The sequence below is a fragment of the Drosophila arizonae genome, chromosome 3 (assembly GCF_054131065.1).
Source record: "Drosophila arizonae isolate 15081-1271.41 chromosome 3, UAZ_ARI_1.0, whole genome shotgun sequence".
Taxonomy (NCBI): domain Eukaryota; kingdom Metazoa; phylum Arthropoda; class Insecta; order Diptera; family Drosophilidae; genus Drosophila; species Drosophila arizonae.
Window position 1 is genome coordinate 30,479,413 of NC_142923.1, and position 21,616 is coordinate 30,501,028.

General features: G+C 36.4%; 2 protein-coding genes across 12 annotated transcripts in view; one reads left to right on the plus strand and one right to left on the minus strand.

The window, feature by feature from the left end:
* CYLD (ubiquitin carboxyl-terminal hydrolase CYLD) overlaps window positions 1–16,959 on the plus strand; it is a 33,484-nt gene extending 16,525 nt beyond the window's left edge. For 5 of the 10 annotated variants that reach the window (XM_089464349.1, XM_089464356.1, XM_089464352.1 and 2 more), the window contains 7 exons: window positions 6,107–6,285; window positions 6,377–6,531; window positions 6,589–6,807; window positions 6,870–7,104; window positions 8,202–8,343; window positions 8,404–8,600; window positions 16,203–16,959. In XM_089464349.1, the coding sequence (XP_089320475.1) occupies window positions 6,107–6,285; window positions 6,377–6,531; window positions 6,589–6,807; window positions 6,870–7,104; window positions 8,202–8,343; window positions 8,404–8,600; window positions 16,203–16,396 (1,321 nt within the window). In that variant the 3' untranslated portion in view covers window positions 16,397–16,959. Of the gene's footprint in view, window positions 1–6,106; window positions 6,286–6,344; window positions 6,532–6,588; window positions 6,808–6,856; window positions 7,105–8,201; window positions 8,344–8,403; window positions 8,601–16,202 lie in introns of those variants that run through there. The other 5 variants (XR_016269149.1, XM_089464355.1, XM_089464350.1 and 2 more) reach the window with 4 other exon arrangements.
* Window positions 8,240–21,616, minus strand: part of Ufd4 (ubiquitin fusion-degradation 4-like) — an 87,630-nt gene continuing 74,253 nt past the window's right edge. The window contains exon 7 of one of the 2 annotated variants that reach the window (XM_089464334.1): window positions 8,240–14,395. In XM_089464334.1, the coding sequence (XP_089320460.1) occupies window positions 14,370–14,395 (26 nt within the window). In that variant the 3' untranslated portion in view covers window positions 8,240–14,369. Of the gene's footprint in view, window positions 14,396–16,435; window positions 16,686–21,616 lie in introns of those variants that run through there. The other variant, XM_089464335.1, reaches the window with a different exon arrangement.

Sequence of the window (21,616 nt, forward strand, 5' to 3'; positions counted from 1 at the left end):
TGCGTGCTTATGGATGCATGTCTATGTATGTGTGCATAAAAAAGTGCAGAATGATTAGAATATCAGCTTTGAGGATTGAGGGTATCTCCTAGTCGAGCAGTCTCGACTGGAGCCTTCTTACTTGTTATAAATGACCTTACTAGCTATATCTCTTATTCTACTTTATTTATGTATGCGGATGATGTAAAACTTTGCCATCCGTACTCCAGTGCAAATGGGCATCTTCAGTTTCAAGATGACCTAAATGCATTGCAAATTTGGTGTGTGGCAAACCAGCTGGATTTAAATTGCTCACAGTGCTCTAATTGTTGATTATAAAAATTAACATTTCCTTACGACGCATCTTTACAATCAAAGATTTTGGTGTGTTCTTTGACTGCAAACTAATTTTAGTCTTCATATTTCTAAAAGTGTGCTTGGCTTTATTAAACGTTGGTCTAAGGAACTTAAAGATCCTTTTATTACCAAGCAATTATTTATTTCGCTTGTGCGTCCTATCTTAGAGTATTGCTCAGTTGTATGGTCTCCGCAGCATAAACTGTATCAGGATGGTATCGAATCGGTTCAAAAACATTTTTTTCTTTTTGCCTTAAGAGATCTTAGATGGGTCAGTAATTTACGATTACCGTCTTATCATAATAGGCTTCAGCTCATCGATCTTCCATCGCTAACCAATCGCAGAACAATTTTGGGAATTGTTTTTCTGCATAAATTGATTAGCGGTGATATTGATTCGTCCTCTTTGTTGAGTCGTCTAAATTTTTCGGTTCCGTTCCGAACAACTAGACACTATCGTCCGCTTCATTTACCTGTGCGCACTTCTTTGCACAGTACGTTTCATGTCCTTTGTCTTAATTTTAATAAATATTATCACGTATTTTCCTTAGAGCTCTCTCTTCCTAAAATAAAATCATTACTTTTAGCTTATCTTATATACATAATAAGTTCCCGGAAATTCTCATTTTAAATTTTTCGTTTGAGAATATTTCTAAACAAAATTTTTCCCAGGTTAGCACAACTGTTAGCCACTATTCTGTGAATTTTTAATGCTATATGTCATATAGTTTGGTTCCGGCCTCATTAGGACCAAGTCAACCTTTTGTGTGCGTTGGGATTTTTACTATGGATAAAAATTTCGAATAAGAGTTTGTGTGAAATTTTGTGTTTCAAACAAAATTTCTTATGCCAAAAGGTTGGAAATGTTGAAAAAAACATTTGGTGATACAACCATGTCAAAAACTCAAGCTTACGTTAGGTATAAATCGTTCAAAGAGGGGCGAGAAGAAGTGAACGATTTAACACGCTCAGGACGACCTTTGACCTCTTCAACTGGTGTCGTAAAAGATCAGATTTGTGGCGGAACAACAGTTGGATTTTGCACCACGGTAATGCACCAGCACACAAAGCGATCATCGTGAACGAGTTTTTGAACAAAAATTCAACAAATATCATCGAACAACCACCGTACTCTCCAGATATGACCCCGTGTGACTTTTTGCTGTTTCCAAAACAAAAATTACCACTTCATGGATTCCGTTGCATTGAAGACATAAAAACTAATTCGCAACAAGAACTGAAGGCCATCCCGGAATATAGCTTTAAAAAGTGTTTCGATGATTGGATTTTTTGTTTGAAGAAGTGTATTGCCTCAGAAGGGGCCTATTTTGAAGGGGATGTAAATAATTAAGATGATTGATAAGTTGTTTGTGTTTTATTTGAAATTTCCGGGTACTTATTTGATAGAATGTACATTTCGTTGCCAATGTTGTATAGTGATTTCTCAATCCTATCCTATATTCTATTTTGGGTCTTCCCTTAATCTTTTCTTTTTATTATTTTTTATTCTTTGTCATTATCAACTATTCTTGGAATAACGTTTAATATTGGGTAGTCTAAAAAGTCTTTTCGTATTTGTAATGAAACTTCAAATCATATTTTTTAATATTTATAATAAACTTTATTAAATCAAATATGCACCATTTTGGTCGGCCACCTTTTGTCATTTTTCTACTCGAGCATAATTCCATTCGTGTAAAACTTTCGTGGTTTCTCTTTGAAAAACTGCTCCAAGTAATTTTCACAGTCTTCTCTTGAAGCCAACTTTACTCCATTAAGGGAGTTCTGCATTGACCGAAATAAATGGTAGTCCGAAGGTGCAAGGTCAGGTCTATATGGTGGATGCATTAAAAGTTCCCAGCCAAGCTCTCTCAGTGTTTGCCGGGTCATCAAAGATGTATGTGGTCTGGCGTTGTCCTGATGGAATACGATGCCCTTTCTGTTGATCAGTTCTGGCCGTTTTTTTTCGATTGCTTGCTTCAATCTCATCAGTTGTTCACAGTAAAGTATCGAATCAGTCGTTTGGCCAGGCTGAAGCAGCTCATAGTGGATTATTCCTTTCCAATCCCACCAAACACACAGCATTACCTTTCGAGCCGTCAATCCTGACTTTACGACCATTCGTTTAGCTTCACCACTCTTGCACCATGATCTTTTTCGCACATTATTGTCGTATTTGATCCATTTTTCGTCTCCTGTTACCATTCTCTTCAGAACTGATTCGATTTCATTTCGTTTCAGCAAAGAATCGCAAATGTTAATTCTGTCCAATAAATTTTTCACAGACAATTCATGTGGTATCCATACATCGAGCTTCTTTTTGTAGCTAGCCTTTTTTAAATGGTTCGGAACCGTTTGATGACGAATGTTTAGTTCATTTGCGATGTCATGGCTGCTTATGTGACGGTCCTGGTCAATCCTTTCCATAATTTCATCGACTTTTTCAAAGATTGGTCGACCAGAGCGAGGTGCATCTTTCACATCGAAATTTCCAGAACGGAAGCGAGCGAACCATTGTTGTACTACACGAACTGATAGAGCATCGTCACCGTAAACATCACAAATTTCATTAGTGGCTTGCGTGGCATTCTTTCCTTTTTTATAGAAAAATTTCAAAATATAGCGAATTTCTTCTTTATTTTTACTCATTTTTGAACAGCTGTAACTTTTTTCAAATTCTTTGAATTACATTTTTTTGCTTTTGGCAATCGAAGCTTAAAGTGCTACCAATCGAACACCACAATGTGTACACAATGTGATTGGTAGCACTGGAGATATACGACGCCAACGACATCTATTGGCAAAATACGAAAAAACTTTTTAAACTACCCAATACTTTTCTTTTTCTTTTTATACTCATTCACGAAAGTGAATTAGTATATTGGTTTTGGGCAATGTCCGTCTTGCTGTCCGTCCGTCCGTCCTATTTATCAATCTATTTCGGCACTATTGAAGCTAGAGACTCGAAATATGGACCATATACTCGTGTATATCTCCGATTTATAAACTGTTAAAATTTTCCCGATCCGCCCACTAGGGGCGTGGCAAATCGGAAAATGCATTTTCCGGAAAATGCATTTTCCGATATGCCAGAAATCATATTAATTAAAAAGCTAGAAAGCTGAAATTTGGAATATAGATCCGCATCGACCACCCAAGATCACGAGCTATGGCGGATTTATCTAACGCCCATTGGGGGCATGGCAAATCGGATAAAACTGTATCTCCAAGAATTTTACAGCTAGAGCGCTGAAATTTAGCACATCAGCTAATGTTATGATTCTATAAAGTCCAAAGGCAAAAATTTATGTCTACGCTCATTAGGGGCGTGGCAAATCGGACCTGAAGATATAGTGATTTTTTTAATTCTGCTATATTTTAGACACTATTGATGCTAGAGACCTCAAATATTGTATATATACCCGGGCTGACCACCCAAGACCAAAAACTTTTGTCGGGTATATGTCCACCCACAAGGGGCGTGGCAAACCGCAAAAGTGTAAGTGTGAGCAGTTCACAAGATCGACCTAATCCAAATGCTGGGCTTTAAAATTGCTACAGGCAGCAAGAGCCTCGCACACAGGCATACAAATGCTCATGTAGCAAGGGAGAGTGTGTGCGTGTATGCTCGTCGCGAAAGCATTTTTATGAGCACCAACGCTTTCATACCCTTCCCACAAATAATAACGAAAACGCAAATATTTTGTAGGAGCTTGGCAAACGGTTTGAAAACTTCGGTATACTCTTCACACAGAAGGGAAGGCATGGGTTTTTGCTGCGACGAAATTTCAATTTTCGTGTGCTGCTGCTTGTGCTCACATGCATACATACATATACACATTCGGGAGCAGAGAGCATCGAGAGAGAGAGAGAGCAAGGGAAACATTGAGCATAGAGGGATCTTTTGTTTAAAATTTGACCATCTCGGTCGAGCGCATGAAGCGAAATGACTGTGCGTTCGTATTTTTTCGTAGCTCGAACCTAAAAGTAAAGAGCCGAGCGAGTCCAAAGTTGTCTGGGGTGTTAAAGCCTCAAAAAAAGCGTGCCAAAAGGTTTCCACTAGTTGTCTAGTCTATGTGTTCTCTGGTTAGTGTTAGTGGTTAGAAATGTATACATATGTTTTTTTAAATGTATACATATGTATTTTTATATAATTTCGATTTTTGTTGTAATTTACCCCCACCCTTATAACCACCCCCTCACCATCACCTTTGTAAAAGGCGTATTTGAAGTGCTAGAGACGTGTGCTTTGGAATGCACATACATGCTCACCATATGATTACGCTCTGAAGTTTCATTAAGATTGTACGTCTAGAAATTAAATTATTCATCAAATAAATTCTTATAATGTTGCCCACACAACAGCGCAGACCAAACGCAGTCGCTGCTTACTGCGCAGTTAGCAGGACGCGTGCAAATACGCGCGTGTATGTATGTGTGTCGAAAAGAAGTGCAGACTGATTAGAATATCAGATTAGAGGGTTCAGGGTATATCCTAGTCAAGCAGTATCTACTAGAGTTTTCTTACTTGTTTTTATTATTTTTATGATTGTTATTTTTTTATGTTAAGAATTATTTTAATTATTATATTATTTATACTTAATATTTATATATTTAATATTTATTTTAAGTTTTCTTTGTAACACTTTCTTTGCATAGTCTCAATAGTATCACTGACCATATTTGGCTGTGAAACGTGGGCATAGCTGGCCGGTCTGGCATATAAAATACCCCCATTGGGTTGGCGATTCTATTGAAATTATTTTCTGTACTTTGTTTAGGCCTTTTAATTTTATGTTGACTGCCGTTTTTATACCCTGAACCCATTTTCAATGGGAAATCAGGGTATAATGGTTTTGTTGAAATGTATGTAACAGGGAGAAGAAGGCGTGGCAGACCCCACAAAGTATATATATTCTTGATCAGGGTGACGAGCTGAGCCGATTTGGCCCTGTCCGTCTGTCTGTCCGTCTGTCCATATGTATGAACGCGTCGATTTCAGAAGATATAAGAGCTAGAGACTTCAATTTTTTTTTAAAATGTCCGTAATTACAGCGCGCATATCAAGTTTATCATTAAAAATCGATAACTCATTCCGATCTTTTTTTATCGATAAAAAACCTTATCGAAAACCAGTTATAAAATTATATCTTCTACACCTTTATTGCTAGAGTCTCCAAATTTTTAATGCAATTTATACAATTTCGGTTTTTGTCAAAATTAACCCCCCACCTCTAAATTCACCCCCTCACTCTCACTTTTGTAAAAAGCGTATTTCAAATACTAGAGACTTGTGCTTTGGCAATTACATGCATATTCATGTTATAATCATAATCTAAAAGTTTCATGAAGATCGTACGTCCACAAAAAAAGTTATTAAACAATTAAGTTCTCATAGTAAGCGTACACTGCAGCCCATGCGTGTTTATGCGTGGGTGCTTGTGTGTGTATGTGTTTGTGTATGTGTGTGTGTATGTGTGTGTGTGTATGCGGTTGTGTGTGTATGTGTGTGTGTGTGTATGCGGTTGTGTGTGTGTGTGTATGTGTACCTGTGTGTGCGTACGTGCCTGTGTGTGTGTGTGTGTGTGTGCGTGTTTCTTCTGTAAGCTGAAAGACGCGAAAAATTATTGAAATATCTATTGCTCCAAGGGTTCAGGGGATCTCGTAGTCGAGTAGTCTCGACTAGAGCTTTCTTACTTGTTTTATTTTAAAGTACTTAAATTCAGAAAATTAAATCTTTCTAATAAAATTCAATAATTATATATTTCAGATTGTTTCACTGTCGTGAAGGTGGAGCTATTTTTGTTCCGCCCAACAAATGTGCGAGTGATCGCAGGTTTGCAGATACAGAAGGCAGCTATTCTTTTAGTGCGGTAACACCCGATACAAACGCTATAAAATTTGGACACGTTGATTGTCCTTCAGTGCTGGGAGCTGTACCACCGTTAGGTAAACTATTTAGAAACAATTGAACTTGGACACTAAAACGATAATAAAACGATACTTAGCATTCACTTTTTTTTTTGTCCTTTATTATTAGTAATAAAAGATTTAGATGAATTGGAAGCCATATGCGGAAAATTTAAAGGAATTCAGGGACATCACAATTCCTGCTATTTAGACGCAACATTGTTTTCAATGTTTACTTTCACTAGTGTATTTGATTCCATTTTATACAGAAGGCCAAACTCTGAGGTAAATAAAATAAAACATAAAAATAAATATTTTTAATCATTATTATATTGATTTCAGGATATTTCACATTATAGTGCTGTACAGAGTGTGTTACGTGATGAAATAGTTAATCCATTACGAAAAAATGTTTTTGTGCGCGCTGACCGTGTCATGAAACTGCGAAATTTTTTGGACCAACTTAGTTCTGTAAGTGGTTTAACCAGTGAGGAAAAAGATCCAGAAGAGTTTTTAAATAGTTTATTATCTCAAATCATGAGAGTGGAACCATTTTTAAAAGTATGTTTTTCAATCATAAAAGCAGAATATAACGCAATTTCATGTGCAGTCTTTTTTTTTAGCTGAGCTCTGGGCAAGATTCTTATTTCTATCAACTATTTGTAGAGAAAGATGAGCGATTGACGTTTCCAACAGTACAACAACTGTTTGAACAAAGCTTTCATTCATCCGACATAAAATTAAAAGAGGTTCCGTCATGTCTAATTATTCAAATGCCACGGTTTGGAAAGAGCTATAAAATGTATCCTCGCATTCTACCCTCTCAAGTGCTGGATATAACAGATATCATTGAAGATTGTAAGTTATTAACGAATGTGTGTCTTTTTAAAAAATCAAAGCAGACCCAACTAGTCAGAGTTGAAATTGGTCGAACATGTTTAACTTGGAGAAAAACCGTAATCGTGATCAGGGCGACGAGCTCAGTCGATTTAGTCTGTCAGTCTGTCTGTCCGTTCGTCCATATGTATGAACGCGTCGATCTCATTAAAAATCGATAACTCATCCCGATCATTTTTTATCGATGAAAAACCTTATCGAAAACCATTTATAAAATTATATCTTCTACACCTTTATTGCTAGCGTCTCCAAATTTGTAATGTATGCTTATATGCAATTTATGCAATTTCGGTTTTTGATAAAATTTACCCCCCACCTCTATGTCCACCCCCTCACCCTCACTTTTGTAAAAGGCGTATTTCAAATACTAGAGACATGTGCTTTGGCAAATACATGCATATCCATGTTATAATCATAATCTGAAAGATTATCATCATGAAGATCGCATGTCCACAAAAAAAGTTATTAAATAATTAAGTTCTCATAGCAAGCACACACTTTAGCCCATGCGTGTTTATGCTTATGTGTGTATGTGTTTGTGTATGTGTGTGTGTATGTGTGTGTGTGCGTGCGTGCGTGTGTGTGTTTGTGTGTGCGTGTGTGTGCGTGTTTCTTGTGTAAGCTGAAAGACGCGAAAAATTATTGAAATAGCTATTACTCCAAGGGTTTTGGGGATCTCGTAGTCGAGCAGAGTCGACTAGAGCTTTCTTACTTGTTTTTTTTTTTTTTATTTGTAATTTACCCCCACCCTATATCCGCCCCCTCACCACTATATTTGTAAAATGCGTATTTAAAATACTAGAAACTTGTGCTTTGGCAGATTCACATACTTTGATGTTATAATCACGATCTGAAAATTTTCCACACTGCAACCAGTGCGTGTTTATGCTTGCATCCATATGCTTTTCTGTGTGTTTTTTATGTAAGCAGAAAGAAGAATTATTGTGAAATATCAATTCTTCGAAAAGTGCAGGGGATTTCGGAGTCGAGCAATCTCGACTAGAGCGCTCTTACTTTTTGTATTTTATAACAATGTATATATTTTTTATATTTATAAGCCCCTCGACAGTGTTCCATTTGTGGGAAACTTGCTGAATTTGAATGTCGAGAATGTTTTGGTAGCTTGCAGGTTGGTTCTGGTCTCGAGTGTACAGCTTTCTGCCAAAAATGTCTTAAAACAGTACATACGCATGGAAAAAGGTAGGTTCCTAAAAAACCAATTATACTATATATATTTAAATTATATTTTTATATTCGCAGAGTAAATCATGAAACAAAGAAATTGTCTGTACCAATAGACTTCAAAGTAATGGCTGATAACATGGTTTTACCCAGTCTTTATATGGAGCTATTTGCTGTTGTATGCATAGAAACTTCTCATTACGTAGCATTTGTGAAAACGGGCTCTGGACCAGATGCTCCTTGGTGTTTTTTTGATTCAATGGCGGACAGAAAAGGTAAATTATTTCCTTTAATTTTCATTTAATTAACATTATCGTATAACAGTTGACTGATATTTTTTTGAAGATGCAGGTCCTTCTCTTATCGATTATCATAAGAGGTTCTGTAAAACAATTTGAATGAGTTATTTCAGTATAAGTATTAGACAGTGCTCGACAAGTAAATACGCTGATTACCGACCTATATGCGTTTTCTAATATACTCAATAGCTTGTAATTAAACAGTGCTCTAGCAAACTCAACTCTCTATGAACGCTTTCACTCAAAACTTATCTCATATATTTTTATACCCTGAACCCATTGAAAATGGGAAATCAGGGTATAATGGTTTTGTGAAAAGAATGTAACAGGCAGAAGGAATCGCAGACCTCATAAAGTATATATATTCTTGATCAGGACGGATCTCAGAAGATGTAAGAGCCAGAGAGCTGAAATTTGGCATGCATACTCGTGTATACTATAGGCAGTACAAGTTTATCATGTTTTTTCGATAACTCATCCGATAACTTTTTTATCAAGAATAATCGAAAAATCGACATTGTTTTTTCAGCCTAATTTGAACACTTTTAGACCTGGAGACTTCAAATTCGCGTTGTATATAAAGTTAATGGATACAATGTTACATGTTGTACATACATGTTGTAATTTAATAGAGACTTGTGCTTTAAAATGTACACACACTTTAACCATATGATTACGCTCTGAATGTTTCATTAAGATTGTATGTCTACAAAAGAAATTAATCAACAAATATTTATTTATTTATTTATCTTAGAGTTAGAGTTAATTAAAATTAAAACTAACTTAAATTTTTAAAGCGCTGGCTGCATGGGCCTTCGGCTTATCGGATTAAGAATATTTTAACATTTTTTAACATATTTACATATTTTACTTATAATAGGTTTTAAAGGTTTATAGGATGTGGTAGAGGTTTGATTTCTTTAGGTATTTTATTATTTGGGGAATGTTGGTTGATGTTGGGTTTGATAGCATTTTTAAGGGGCATACGTTTTTGAAGATTTCTTTTCTTATGTGGGATGTTGCAGTGCAGTTTTTTAGTATGTGTTCTATGTTTAGGTCGGATGTTGAGTTGCAGTTTGGACAGGGTGTTATATCGTCAGGGTTGATGTAGTGTTGTTGGGTGAATCTTGTGTGTCCTAATCTGAGCCTTAGAATTTTTATTTGATCTATGCGTGTTATATCTTTTTGGTTTAAATTTTTTAGGTAGTGTTCTGTGTGTGAAAGGTTGCTGTTTAATTGTTGGTACCATGTATTGCAGTGGTCTATGTTATTTATGAGTTTATGAATTGAGTTATTTTTTAGAAATTTGTTTATATCTGTGGAGTTGAAGTTGGGAGTGTAATGGAGTGGGGAATTAATTGTGGATTTGGCGGTTTGGTCAGCAAGTTCGTTGCCTTTTATGTTGCAGTGGCTCGGGATCCAGAGGAGTTTTATTTTGGTTTTGGTTAGGGTTAGGATTGTTCTTATTAATGTGGGATAAAAGTTGTTGTTGTTTATGTTGCCGATTGATTTGATTGCTGATAAGGAGTCAGAGCATATTATGAAGTTTCCTTTTTTGTTTCTTATCAGTTTTATGGCTTCCAGAATGGCTATTATTTCTGCAGAGAGGATGGGGAGTTTGCGCTGTGTAAAATAGTTTTGAATGTTTTTGCTGTCATGAGGTCTCTTTTTTGTTCTAATGTGGGTATATTAGCTTCGAAAAGCAGATTGGCTATTGGTGTTGAGGGAAGGGCTCCTAGGGCTGCGCGTATTCCTGCATTAAGTGCTGTTTTTAGTTTGTTAAGAGACGATTTAGGGGCGTGTCCATATATGAATAAGGCGTAGTCAATTTTGGCTACGAGTGTTGCCTTTGCTATGTTAACCAGTGTGTGGGTGTTACAGTTAAATTTGGGGCTGGCTAAGCATTTTATTATGTTGAGTTTTTTGTTAAGGGATGGTTGAATGTATTTTATGTGTGAGTCCCATCTGTATTTGTTGTTTATTGTTAGGCCTAGAATTTTGAGGTTATTTACTTCGGGAATTGTTATGTTGTTTGAGGAAATTTTGCATTTGCAGTTTTGTTTCCTACAAATATGTAGGTGTTGGCATTTGTCTAGGGATAGTGATGCTCCTGAGTATGAGCACCATTGTTGGATGTTTGCAAAAAGGGAATCAAGGTTGCATGTTTGGTTCTTTTGTCTATTGAGGGGAATTATTAGGAAAAAATCGTCTGCATAGGCACTAGATTGGATTTCTTTTTGTAGGCTAATTATGTGGGAAAGTTTGTTGTAAGCAATTAGGAAAAGGATAACTGATATGGGTGATCCTTGGGGGATCCCGTTAAAGAGTGGGAGGGGGTGACTGAATGTGTTTTTTATTTTGACTTTGATTTTCCTGTTGGACATAAAGTTTTTTACGAAGTTTATCATTTTGGGGCCCATTTCCCATTCTATTAATTGGTCGACTATGGAGTGCACTCCGACCCTGTCGAAAGCTTTTGAAAAATCAAGAGCAATGACAGAGGAGTGCTTTTTGGTGCGCAGCGACTTTGTTAAAAGAGAGTCTGCTATGAGCAGACCATCTGAAACAGACTTGCCGCGTTTGAATCCTGTTTGATTAGGGTGGATCAAATTGTTTTTGGTGACGAACCACCAAAGGCGTTTTGCAATAATTTTTTCTAGAGTTTTTGCGAGACAGCAGTTTAGGGAAATTGGTCTGTAGTTTGTGATTAATGTCTTGTGTGAGTTTGACTTTAGGATGGGGATCACTAGGCTGGTTTTAAAGGATTGTGGTATGAAGTTATTGAATATGTTGTTAAAGAGGTTTTTGATACGGGTTTTGACTGTGTTGGAGCTATTTTTAATCATAGGGTATGATATTCTATTGATGCCGGGTGTGGTTCCTTTAAGTGAGTGTAATGCGGAAAGGAGTTCGATTTGGGATATGTCGGATTCTATGATTTGTGCTGAGGGGTGGGGTATGCAGTTTGTTGATCTGTTTGAGTATTTGTTTGTTATGAAGGTTTGTTTAAAGTTGTCATCTTTGGATTGGTTAGACCAGTGTTGGGCGAATAGTTGGGCTATGGAGATTGGGTCTATTGTGGGTAGGTTGTTGGATGGGTTGGTTATGCAATGGATTTGCTTGACTGGGTTAAGTCCGCAGAAACGGCGGATGTTGGCCCAAATTTTGTCGGAGGGGGTGTTGTGTTGTATTGTGGAGGTGAATTCGTTTGCGGCTTTGATTTTAGATAGTTTAAGTTCCCTGCGAAAGATTGCGTTGGCTCTTTTGTAGTTGATTAAGTTGTCAGTGTTATTGTTGTATTTGAATATTTTCCATGTTTTTTGTTTGTTTGCTCTAAGTACGCTAAGTGTTTTGTTCCACCAAGGTGTATTTTTTTTGAAGTGGTTGGGAGAGGTTTGTGGTATATTATGGTGGGCTGATTGGAGAATGATTTTGGTAATGTTTGCAGTTTCTTTGTTTATGTTTGAGCATATTGGCACGATTTCGTCTTTATCGTGGGTATATTGAGTGAAGGATGGCCAATTGGCTTCTTTTATTTTAAAATAGGGGCGAAAGGAGTTGTTTGTTTTTGACTGGGAGAATAGTGAAATAAGGATTGGGAAGTGGTCGCTGCCGTGAAGGTCATCGATAATCTTCCAATTAGCGAAGGGTGTAAGTTGAGGTGAGCATAAGGATAGGTCTGTGTGTGTGAATGTGTTGTGTGTTGAGAAGTGTGTTGGAGATCCGTCATTAAGGATGTGTAGGTTTGCATTCTGAAGGAATTTGTGAAGGTTTTTACCTCTCTTGTTTGTTTGTGGTGAGCCCCAGCTGTTATGCCAACTGTTGAAATCACCTACAATAATCTGGCTATTGTTGGTTGTATCGATGTTGTCGTTTAAAGATTTAGTGGAAAAATTTTTGTTAGGGGAAATATATATTGATGTTATTCGAATTTTTCTTTTTGATTCTATTTCTATGGTAAGTGATTCAAAGTAGCCGGTTTGGTTAATCTGGGTATGGCCAATAGATTGGTGGACTAATATGGCTGTGCCACCGAATCTGTTGGAAGCTGTATTCGTGAAAATTAGGTAGTTAATTGGGATTGGTACAGGTATGTGTGTATTATAATAGTGTGTTTCTTGAAGGCATATTATTTGTGGTGAGTGTTTTTTTATAATAGTTAGGAGTTCGTTGTAGTTGTTAGTGTATCCTTTTATGTTCCATTGTAAAATCTTAAGCATTGTTATAAATAAGTATAAGTTTTCGTGTTTAAGTATCTAAGAGTGTTTAAGTGTTTAAGTTTTAAGTTGATTTAGCTACTTTGTTTATATAGATTCACTATCGCTGTTGTTTGTTTGTTGGTTCTTAGTTAAAGTTTTGGGTTTTGTCTTTGTTTTTGTGGATTTGAAATTGGTAGAGAGGGTGTTAGTTTTGGGATCTTTAGAAAATATTTTTAATTTTAGATTGCTGGTCTGTTGTGATGTATATGTTGTGTTTGTCAGATTACAGTCGGTTTTCATGTCCTCTGTTGTAGTCTGTTGATTATTATGTTCTTTTTGGTGCATTGATCGTGTTTCTGTTACTTTTATTGAGTTGGCTGGTGGATTGTGTATCGATATTGGTGTGGAAGTTGATGGTTGTAGCGAGCAGTCTTCTGAGTATGTGTTTAGATTCCTGGAGAGTGTGTTGGTTGGACGGGTGTTTCCTGTGTGTGCAGTCGGGAGTGTGAGTATTTTAGCATATGTGTTTCCCAGTTGTTGACTGTGTCTTGTAAAGTATATGTTAAGTGCTGTTTTGTGATCCACTTTTTCGGTTATTTTTATAGCTGTTAATTCTTGTTGTTTGCGGAATGTGGGGCATTGTCGATCGAGAGGTGAGTGTTGATGGTCGATTTCAGGGTTATTTTTGCAGTTAAGGCATTTTTTGTTGTTCTTGCATTGTTCGATTCCGTTTGTGTGTGTTTGTTCAGAGCAGTTTTTGCATGATTCTGAGTTTTTGCAGGCTGAAGTAGGGTGACCAAAGCGAAGGCAGTTTTTGCATCTGAGTGGAAGTGGTATGTATGGCCGGATCCGTACGGTTTCGTATCCGATTCTGATGGTTTCGGGTAGTTTAAGTGTTGCGAACGTTAACGTAATAAGTCCTGTTTCGGTAAGTTTGACGTTATTGTCTGCAGTGTTTGTTGTTTGGTGGGCAGCGTTTGATTGTTTTTTAAATATTTTTTTAACTTCTGTTACCTTTTGTGGTTTTAATTCTTGTAATATATCGTTTTCGTCTATGTCCCTTAGTTCGTTGCAATAGATAACTCCTTTTGTGAAATTTAATGTTTTGTGTTCTGATGCGATAATGTTGAAGTCTGTCATTTTAGTTAGCTTTAATAGTTTTATAGCTTGCAGTTTGTTTTTGGTCTTTACTAGCAGGGAGCCGTCTCTTGTTTTTTTGCAAGATTCGACTTCACCTCCGCAAGTGTAGTTTATTGTTTTTTTGATTATAAAGGGAGACACTTTTTCGAATGTGCAGTTATCATCGCGTTTTAGTATTATATATTTCGGTTCGCCCAGTTATGTGTTGTTGTTTCTGTTGATTTTGTGTATGTCTGGTGGATCGAGCATGTTTGTTGTTGTTGGGCTGAAGCCCGGTTTAACGGTTTGCAACGTGCGATTTGTTTTTGTCTTTGTTTTCTTTTGTGTTTGAATTTTGTTTGAAGAGTTTTACTGTTACTTTTAGATGCACTGGCGTTAAGCGAGGTTTAATGTATTGCGACACGTCTTATCTCTGCGGGAGTTGAGGTGTGACTGTAATCAACAAATAAATTTTCATAATATTACCTACATTGCAGTTAGCAGAGCGCGTGCTTATAAGTGCATGTGTATGTATGTGTGCATAAAAGAAATCCAGAATGATTAGAATATCAGCTTGGAGGGTTCAGGGTATCTCTTAGTCGAGCAGTCTCGACTAGAGCCTTCTTACTTGTTTGAATTTTTTATTGGAAGGCACGATATATGTACTATGATTACATCTTGCAAATATTTAGTCAATGTGTGAAAGAGTTCATATTTCAATAAAATTTTTTACTATAATCCAAAAACCTCAATAAAAGCCATTGAAGCTATTAAACAAACTTGTTGGCTTAAGGGGGCTAACCACAGAAGAATTTGTTACACGAACATGTTGTATTCGAATGTGGATAGGAGTGCTCGTAGGAACATTTTGTTCGCCTACAAATAGAAATGTTTCTATCTTACGGGTGTTCGTGCAAACATGTTCGGCAATGGATTCGAGTGTTCGCACGAACATCATTTCTAGAAACAATGAACCGAAAATTGGGCAACAAATCATGGGACAAATTATAATTAAAATATAAAGGTGTCCAAGAAAACGCCACAATGTCGTCAAAGCAAAAGTAAATTGATGGACGCTTCATACAGGCGCGAACTGGAAAAAATAAAAGGAAACGCAAAGTCAGGTGCTTTCTTTTGTTTTAAATAAACATTCATTGCCATTAAGATTTTGTTTTCTTCCGCTGGCATGCTCACAGTCCAAAATTTGTTTTAGAATTATGATCGCGAACATGTTCGTGAAAATGTTCGCATAGTTAGTTGGCAAACTCGGCGAACATGTTCGTGTAACAAATTCGTCTGGATAGCCCCCTTTATTGCAAAGAACACACGAAAAGCGTTCTATATGAATTTAGAGTTCGTCGATGGCATTATAGCGGGAAAGTTTTTCGCAACTAATTAATCGAGCAGTGAAATGACTCTGCGGCTTGAGGCGATGCACGTTGCATCGTCTTTAAAGTGGGTGTTTGGAAGTCGCCGATCTGGAGTGTTTTAGTATCGTTGTCTTTTTTTAGAAACACTCCATTCGATTGCAAAACTGTGAGCTGGAATTACGTTTTAATCAAATTTTTTATTATACCCTGAACGAATTGAAAATGGGAAATCAGGGTATAATGGTTTTGTGGAATGTATGTAACAGGCAGAAGGAATCATCGCAGATCCCATAAAGTATATATATTCTTGATCAGGACGACGAGCTGAATCGATACAGCCTTGTCCGTCAGACCGTTCGTCCGTCCGTCCGTATGAACGCCTAGATAAATTGAAATATACCTAGAGACAAAGATTTTTAATTTGCTTTGTAGCATATGTATTTAATAAGTAAATTCTCATAGAATTGCCACAATGCAAGTCCAAGCGCTTCGCTGCTTACTGCAGTTAGAGAGAAAGAGAGAGAGAGAGAGAGAGAGCGTGCTTATACGTGCAGAATGATTAGAATATCAGCTTTGAGAATTTAGGGTATTATTTTTTTTTCTAGTCTCGAGTATGTTCAGCTATTGGGCAGAGGCAACGCAAATTTGCTTGTAAAGCGATCATTAACAGATGCAAGGCATTTCAAAGCATACTAGTGCATCTTCATATTGTAAATTTGTGTATTTTTATAAGCTTGTGATCCACGAATATGAATAAATGGCACAACTCAATTTACTTAATTATTTAAATATTTTTGTATTTGTTTTATAAATAAAAAATTCACATTAAAATTAAAGGAACCGAGTTAAGAATAAAAAATTAATTTTATTTAACTTTTCTTTTTTATTAGGTGAAAAAAACGGGTATAATATACCGGAAATGATATCCGTTCCTGAAATACCTCAGTGGCTATCTGATGAGGGGGCTAAACACATTAATGAAAGGTCCACAAATGACAAGGCCTTACCCGAACATGCTAAACGTCTCTTTTGTGATGCATATATGTGTATGTACCAAAGCACAGATGTCATGATGTACCACTAAATAGGTATTTGCCATTAAGTTTTAAAATATTGTAGCATATTAAACTAAAAAAATATTTAGTTTATTTATAGTCATGGAATTCAATTCAATTCAAGTTTACTGTTTTTGTAGTACCTATAAGAAAAAAATATTGCAAAAATCTGGATCTAATAACAACAATGTGAATCTGTATTTGTTTTTATATCCTGAAATGAAACGAAACTAATTACAAATGTTTTTTTTTTCCATTTACTTGATTACCTTCACAAATGAAGATTTAAAATTTACTGTCAGGTATATGTAATGAATACTAAAAAATAAAACAAAAGAAATTAATACAGTTATTTTAATTTTGATATTTTGAAATGTTGTTAACCAAACGAAAATTCGCCCATGCTGCCAGATGCAACCGTCACTTGGTGTAGTGATTTACCAATCATACATATTCGATTTATTTTTAAGATTCTTTAATAATTACTTTGTAAGTTTCCCTTAAATGTTTGTGACCACACATGACCGTTAATTGGGGCATGAGTTGAACTGTCAAATAAAGTACCCTTACCGGTTTGGTGGTATTATTATTATAGGTTTTGTCCTTTCTACCAATATAACCTTTAATAGTTTACCTTTAAATAGACTCCAGTTTTGACAATATCTTTACATAATTAGAACTACTACTACTCTTCATGCATTCACAATCAACTTAACAACAGCCCTCGTGGCTTTTCATTCCATGCCTCCAATTATATACTTTTAGACTTATATCTTTGTATTTAGTAATCCAGTTCTGTACGCGCCATTTAGTAATAGTCACACATTGCTTCAGCACTTGCCGATAAAGTCAATTAATTGCAATACCTTGATACAATGCAATGTAAGAAAGAAAGTGAACTCTCTAATCTAATCGTCCTATAAATTTCTCCAGTTTGGTCGAGCAGCAAAAGCTGTTGGACATTGGATAACCCTAGGATATCGCGGGATCAAAGCCAAAAATTTAACTCCTGTGCCTCAGCTGTAATTTAGGCTATTTTATGGGAGCTTATGCTGAATAACTTTTCTTGTAGATGAGTCTCAATTGAGTCTCCAATATTTCACAGACGTTTTTGAGAGGAATGGTCTTAATTTGGGGCGTTATTGAAAATATGACTATAACAAGTAAGAAAACTCTAGTCGAGAGTGCTCGACTAGATACTACCCTGAACCCAACAAATAAAAATGCCCATTTAGTATGGTTGAAATTTCAATTTCGATGTATTTAAAAATATAAATAAAATACCAAACTCATTTAATAAAATATAAAAATATTTTGAAACAATTAAAAAAATTAACATCAGTTGCATCGATCGGGATTCGAACCGCGACTTCTCGATCGAGCGTCATGCAGCTAGCACACTAGGCCACCCCACTCCTGCTAGTGGCGCTGGCAAAACTCAAATAGATTCACTGCTGCAGCGCCATCTACCAAAACTAAACGAAACTAACTGCTGATGTGACTCTAAGAATCTGCTAGAATAACCAAACTATTAAAAACGCATATAAAGTATAGTTAAAATTTCATTTCGGTGAAAACTCATTTATGAAAATATAAAAATATTTTGAAACAATTAAAAAAAATTAACACCAGTTGCATCGATCGGGATTCAAACCGCGACTTCTCGATCGAGCGTCATGCAGCTAGCACACTAGGCCACCCCACTCCTGCTAGTGGCGCTGGCAAAACTCAAATACATTCACTGCTGCTGCGCCATCTACCAAAACTAAACGAAACTAACAGCTGATGTGATTCAACGAATGTTTCTGTTGTAGCTGCTGCACGTGCGTTTGTTAATTGGCCAAATATTTGATTATTTTTTATTAATTTTTGACTGAACGGAATTTAATGAAACTTTCAGAATATGATCTACATATTATATTGAATATTTGAGAAATTAAAAAAAAAGAAAAATCATTCAAAATTACCTATAGTGGCATCTGATTTGAACTTGAATGTTTTTACTCGATAAAAACATAACGGGATGATTTATCGAATTTTAAAAGCAAACTCGACGTCCGCGCTGTATAAACGGTCATTTAAAAAAAAATTCAAGTCTCTAGCTCTTATATCTTCGGAAATCGACGCGTTCAAACATACGGATAGACGGACAGACGGACAGACAGACAGACGGACAGGGCCAAATCGACTCAGCTCGTCGCCCTGATCAAGAATATATATACTTTGTGGGGTCTGCCACGCCTCCTTCTGCCTGTTACATACATTTCAACAAAACCATTATACCCTGATTTCCCATTTTCAATGGGTTCAGGGTATAGAAAGTAAATCAAGTAAGAAAGTTCTCGACTAGGACGAGACTGCCCTACTACGAGATCCCCTGAACCCTTCGAGCAACTGATATTTCAATAATTATTCGCATATGCACACATACACACACACACAGACATACGTAAGCACGCATAAACACGCATTGACTGCAGAGGTGACTTACTATAGGAAGTTAATTGTTTAATAACTTTTCTTGTGGATGGACTATCTTCATGAAACTTTCAGATTATGAATATAATGTAGATATGCATATGATATGCATATGAAATACGCCTTTTACAAATAAGAGGGTGAGGGGGTGAATTAGGGGTGGGGTGTAAATTTTGACAAAAATCGAAATTATATAAAATGCATATAAGTATACATAAAAAATTTGGAGAGTCTAGTTTTAAAGATGTAGCAGATATAAATGTATAACTAGTTTTTGATAATGTTTTTAATCGATAACAAAATAACAAGGCAAGTTATCGATATTTAAAGCAAAACTCGAACTGATATTCTGCTGTCTGCTCTTGGGCTGCGCTGCAGTGTGGGCAATATTATGAGAATTTATTATACCCTGAACCCATTGAAAATGGGAAATCAGGGTATAATGGTTTTGTTGAAATGTATGTAACAGGCAGAAGGAGGCGTGGCAGACCCCACAAAGTATATATATTCTTGATCAGGGTGACGAGCTGAGTTGATTTGGCCCTGTCCGTCTGTCTGTCTGTCCGTCTGTCCGTCTGTCCGTCTGTCCGTCCGTCCGTCTGTCCGTCTGTCCGTATGTTTGAACGCGTCGATTTCCGAAGATATAAGAGCTAGAGACTTCAAATTTTTTGTAAAACGTTCGTAATTACAGCGCGGATATCGAGTTTATCATTAAAATTCGATAACTCATCCCGATCTTTTTTTATCGATGAAAAACCTTATCGAAAACCAGTTATAAAATTATATCTTCTACACCTTTATTGCTAGAGTCTCCAAATTTTGAATGTATGCTTATATGCAATTTATACAATTTCGGTTTTTGTTAAAATTTACCCCCCACCTCTAAATTCACCCCCTCACCCTCACTTTTGTAAAACGCGTATTTCAAATACTAGAGACTTGTGCTTTGGCAATTACATGCATATTCATGTTATAATCATAATCTGAAAGTTTTATGAAGATCGTACGTCCACAAAAAAAGTTATTAAACAATTAAGTTCTCATAGTAAGCGCACACTGCAGCCCATGCGTGTTTATGCGTTGGTGCTTGTATGTGTATGTGTTTGTGTATGTGTGTGTGTTCCTTGTGTAAGCTGAAAGACGCGAAAAATTATTGAAATAGCTAGCACTCCAAGGGTTCAGGGGATCTCGTAGTCGAGCAGTCTCGACTAGAGCTTTCTTACTTGTTTGTTGAATAATTTCTTTTGTAGGAGGACTATCTTTACAAAACATTCAGAGTGTACTCATATGGTTAGAATGTGTGTACATTCCATAGCACAAGTCTCTAGTACCTCTAGTACCACACACACACACACATACACAAACAATTACATACATATACACACACAAGCATAAACACGCATGGGCGGCAGTGAGCGCTTACTATGAGAACTTAATTGCTTAATAGCATGTTTTGTGGACGTACGATCTTCATGAAACTTTCAGATTATGATTATAACATGGATATGCATGTAATTGCCAAAGCACAAGTCTCTAGTATTTGAAATACGCTTTTTACAAAAGTGAGGGTGAGGGGGTGAATTTAAGGGTGGGGGGTAAATTTTAACAAAAACCGAAATTGTATAAATTGCATATAAGCATACATTAACAATTTGGAGACTCTAGCAATAAAGGTGTAGAAGATATAATTTTATAACTGGTTTTCGATAAGGTTTTTTATCGATAAAAAAAGATCGGGATGAGTTATCGATTTTTAATGATAAACTCGATATCCGCGCTGTAATTACGAACATTTTACAAAAAATTTGAAGTCTCTAGCTCTTATATCTTCGGAAATCGACGCGTTCAAACATACGGACAGACGGACAGACAGACAGACGGACAGGGCCAAATCAACTCAGCTCGTCACCCTGATCAAGAATATATATACTTTGTGGGGTCTGCCACGCCCCCTTCTGCCTGTTACATACATTTCAACAAAACCATTATACCCTGATTTCCCATTTTCAATGGGTTCAGGGTATAAAAACAAAATCAAATTTTTGATTATTCTCGATAAAAAAGTTATCGGATGAGTTATCAAAAAAAAATCAGCAAAACTTGTACTGCGTATGGTATACACGAGTCTACATGCAAAATCTAAGCTCTCTAGCTCTTATAACTTCTGAGATCTAGGCGTTCATACGGATTTATACCTTGATTTTCCATTGAAAATGGGTTCAGGGTATAACAAGTAAGAGAGCTGTAGTCGAGACTGCTCGACTACGAGATCCCCTGAACCATTCGAGCAATAGATTTTTCAATCATTTTTCGCGTCTTTCTGCTTACACGAGATACACGCACACACACACACAAACACACTAGCGCGCACACACACACGCATACACACACATACACACACACATACACGCACACAAGCACCCACGCCTAAACACGCATGGTCTGCTGTGTGTGCTTGCTATGAGAACTGAATTGTTTAATAACTTTTCTTGTGAGCATACGATCTTCATAAAACTTTCAGATTATGATTATAATATGCATATGCATGTATTTGCCAAAGCACAAGTCTAGTATTTGAAATACGCCTTTTACGAATGTGATGGTGAAGGGTGGACATAGGAGTGGGGGGTAAATTTTGACAAAAAACGAAATTGTATAAAATGCATATAAGTATACATTTAAAATTTGGAGACTAGCGTTAAAGGTGTAGGAGATATCAATTTATTACTAGTTTTCGATAATGTTTTTAATCGGTAACAAAATAACAGGGC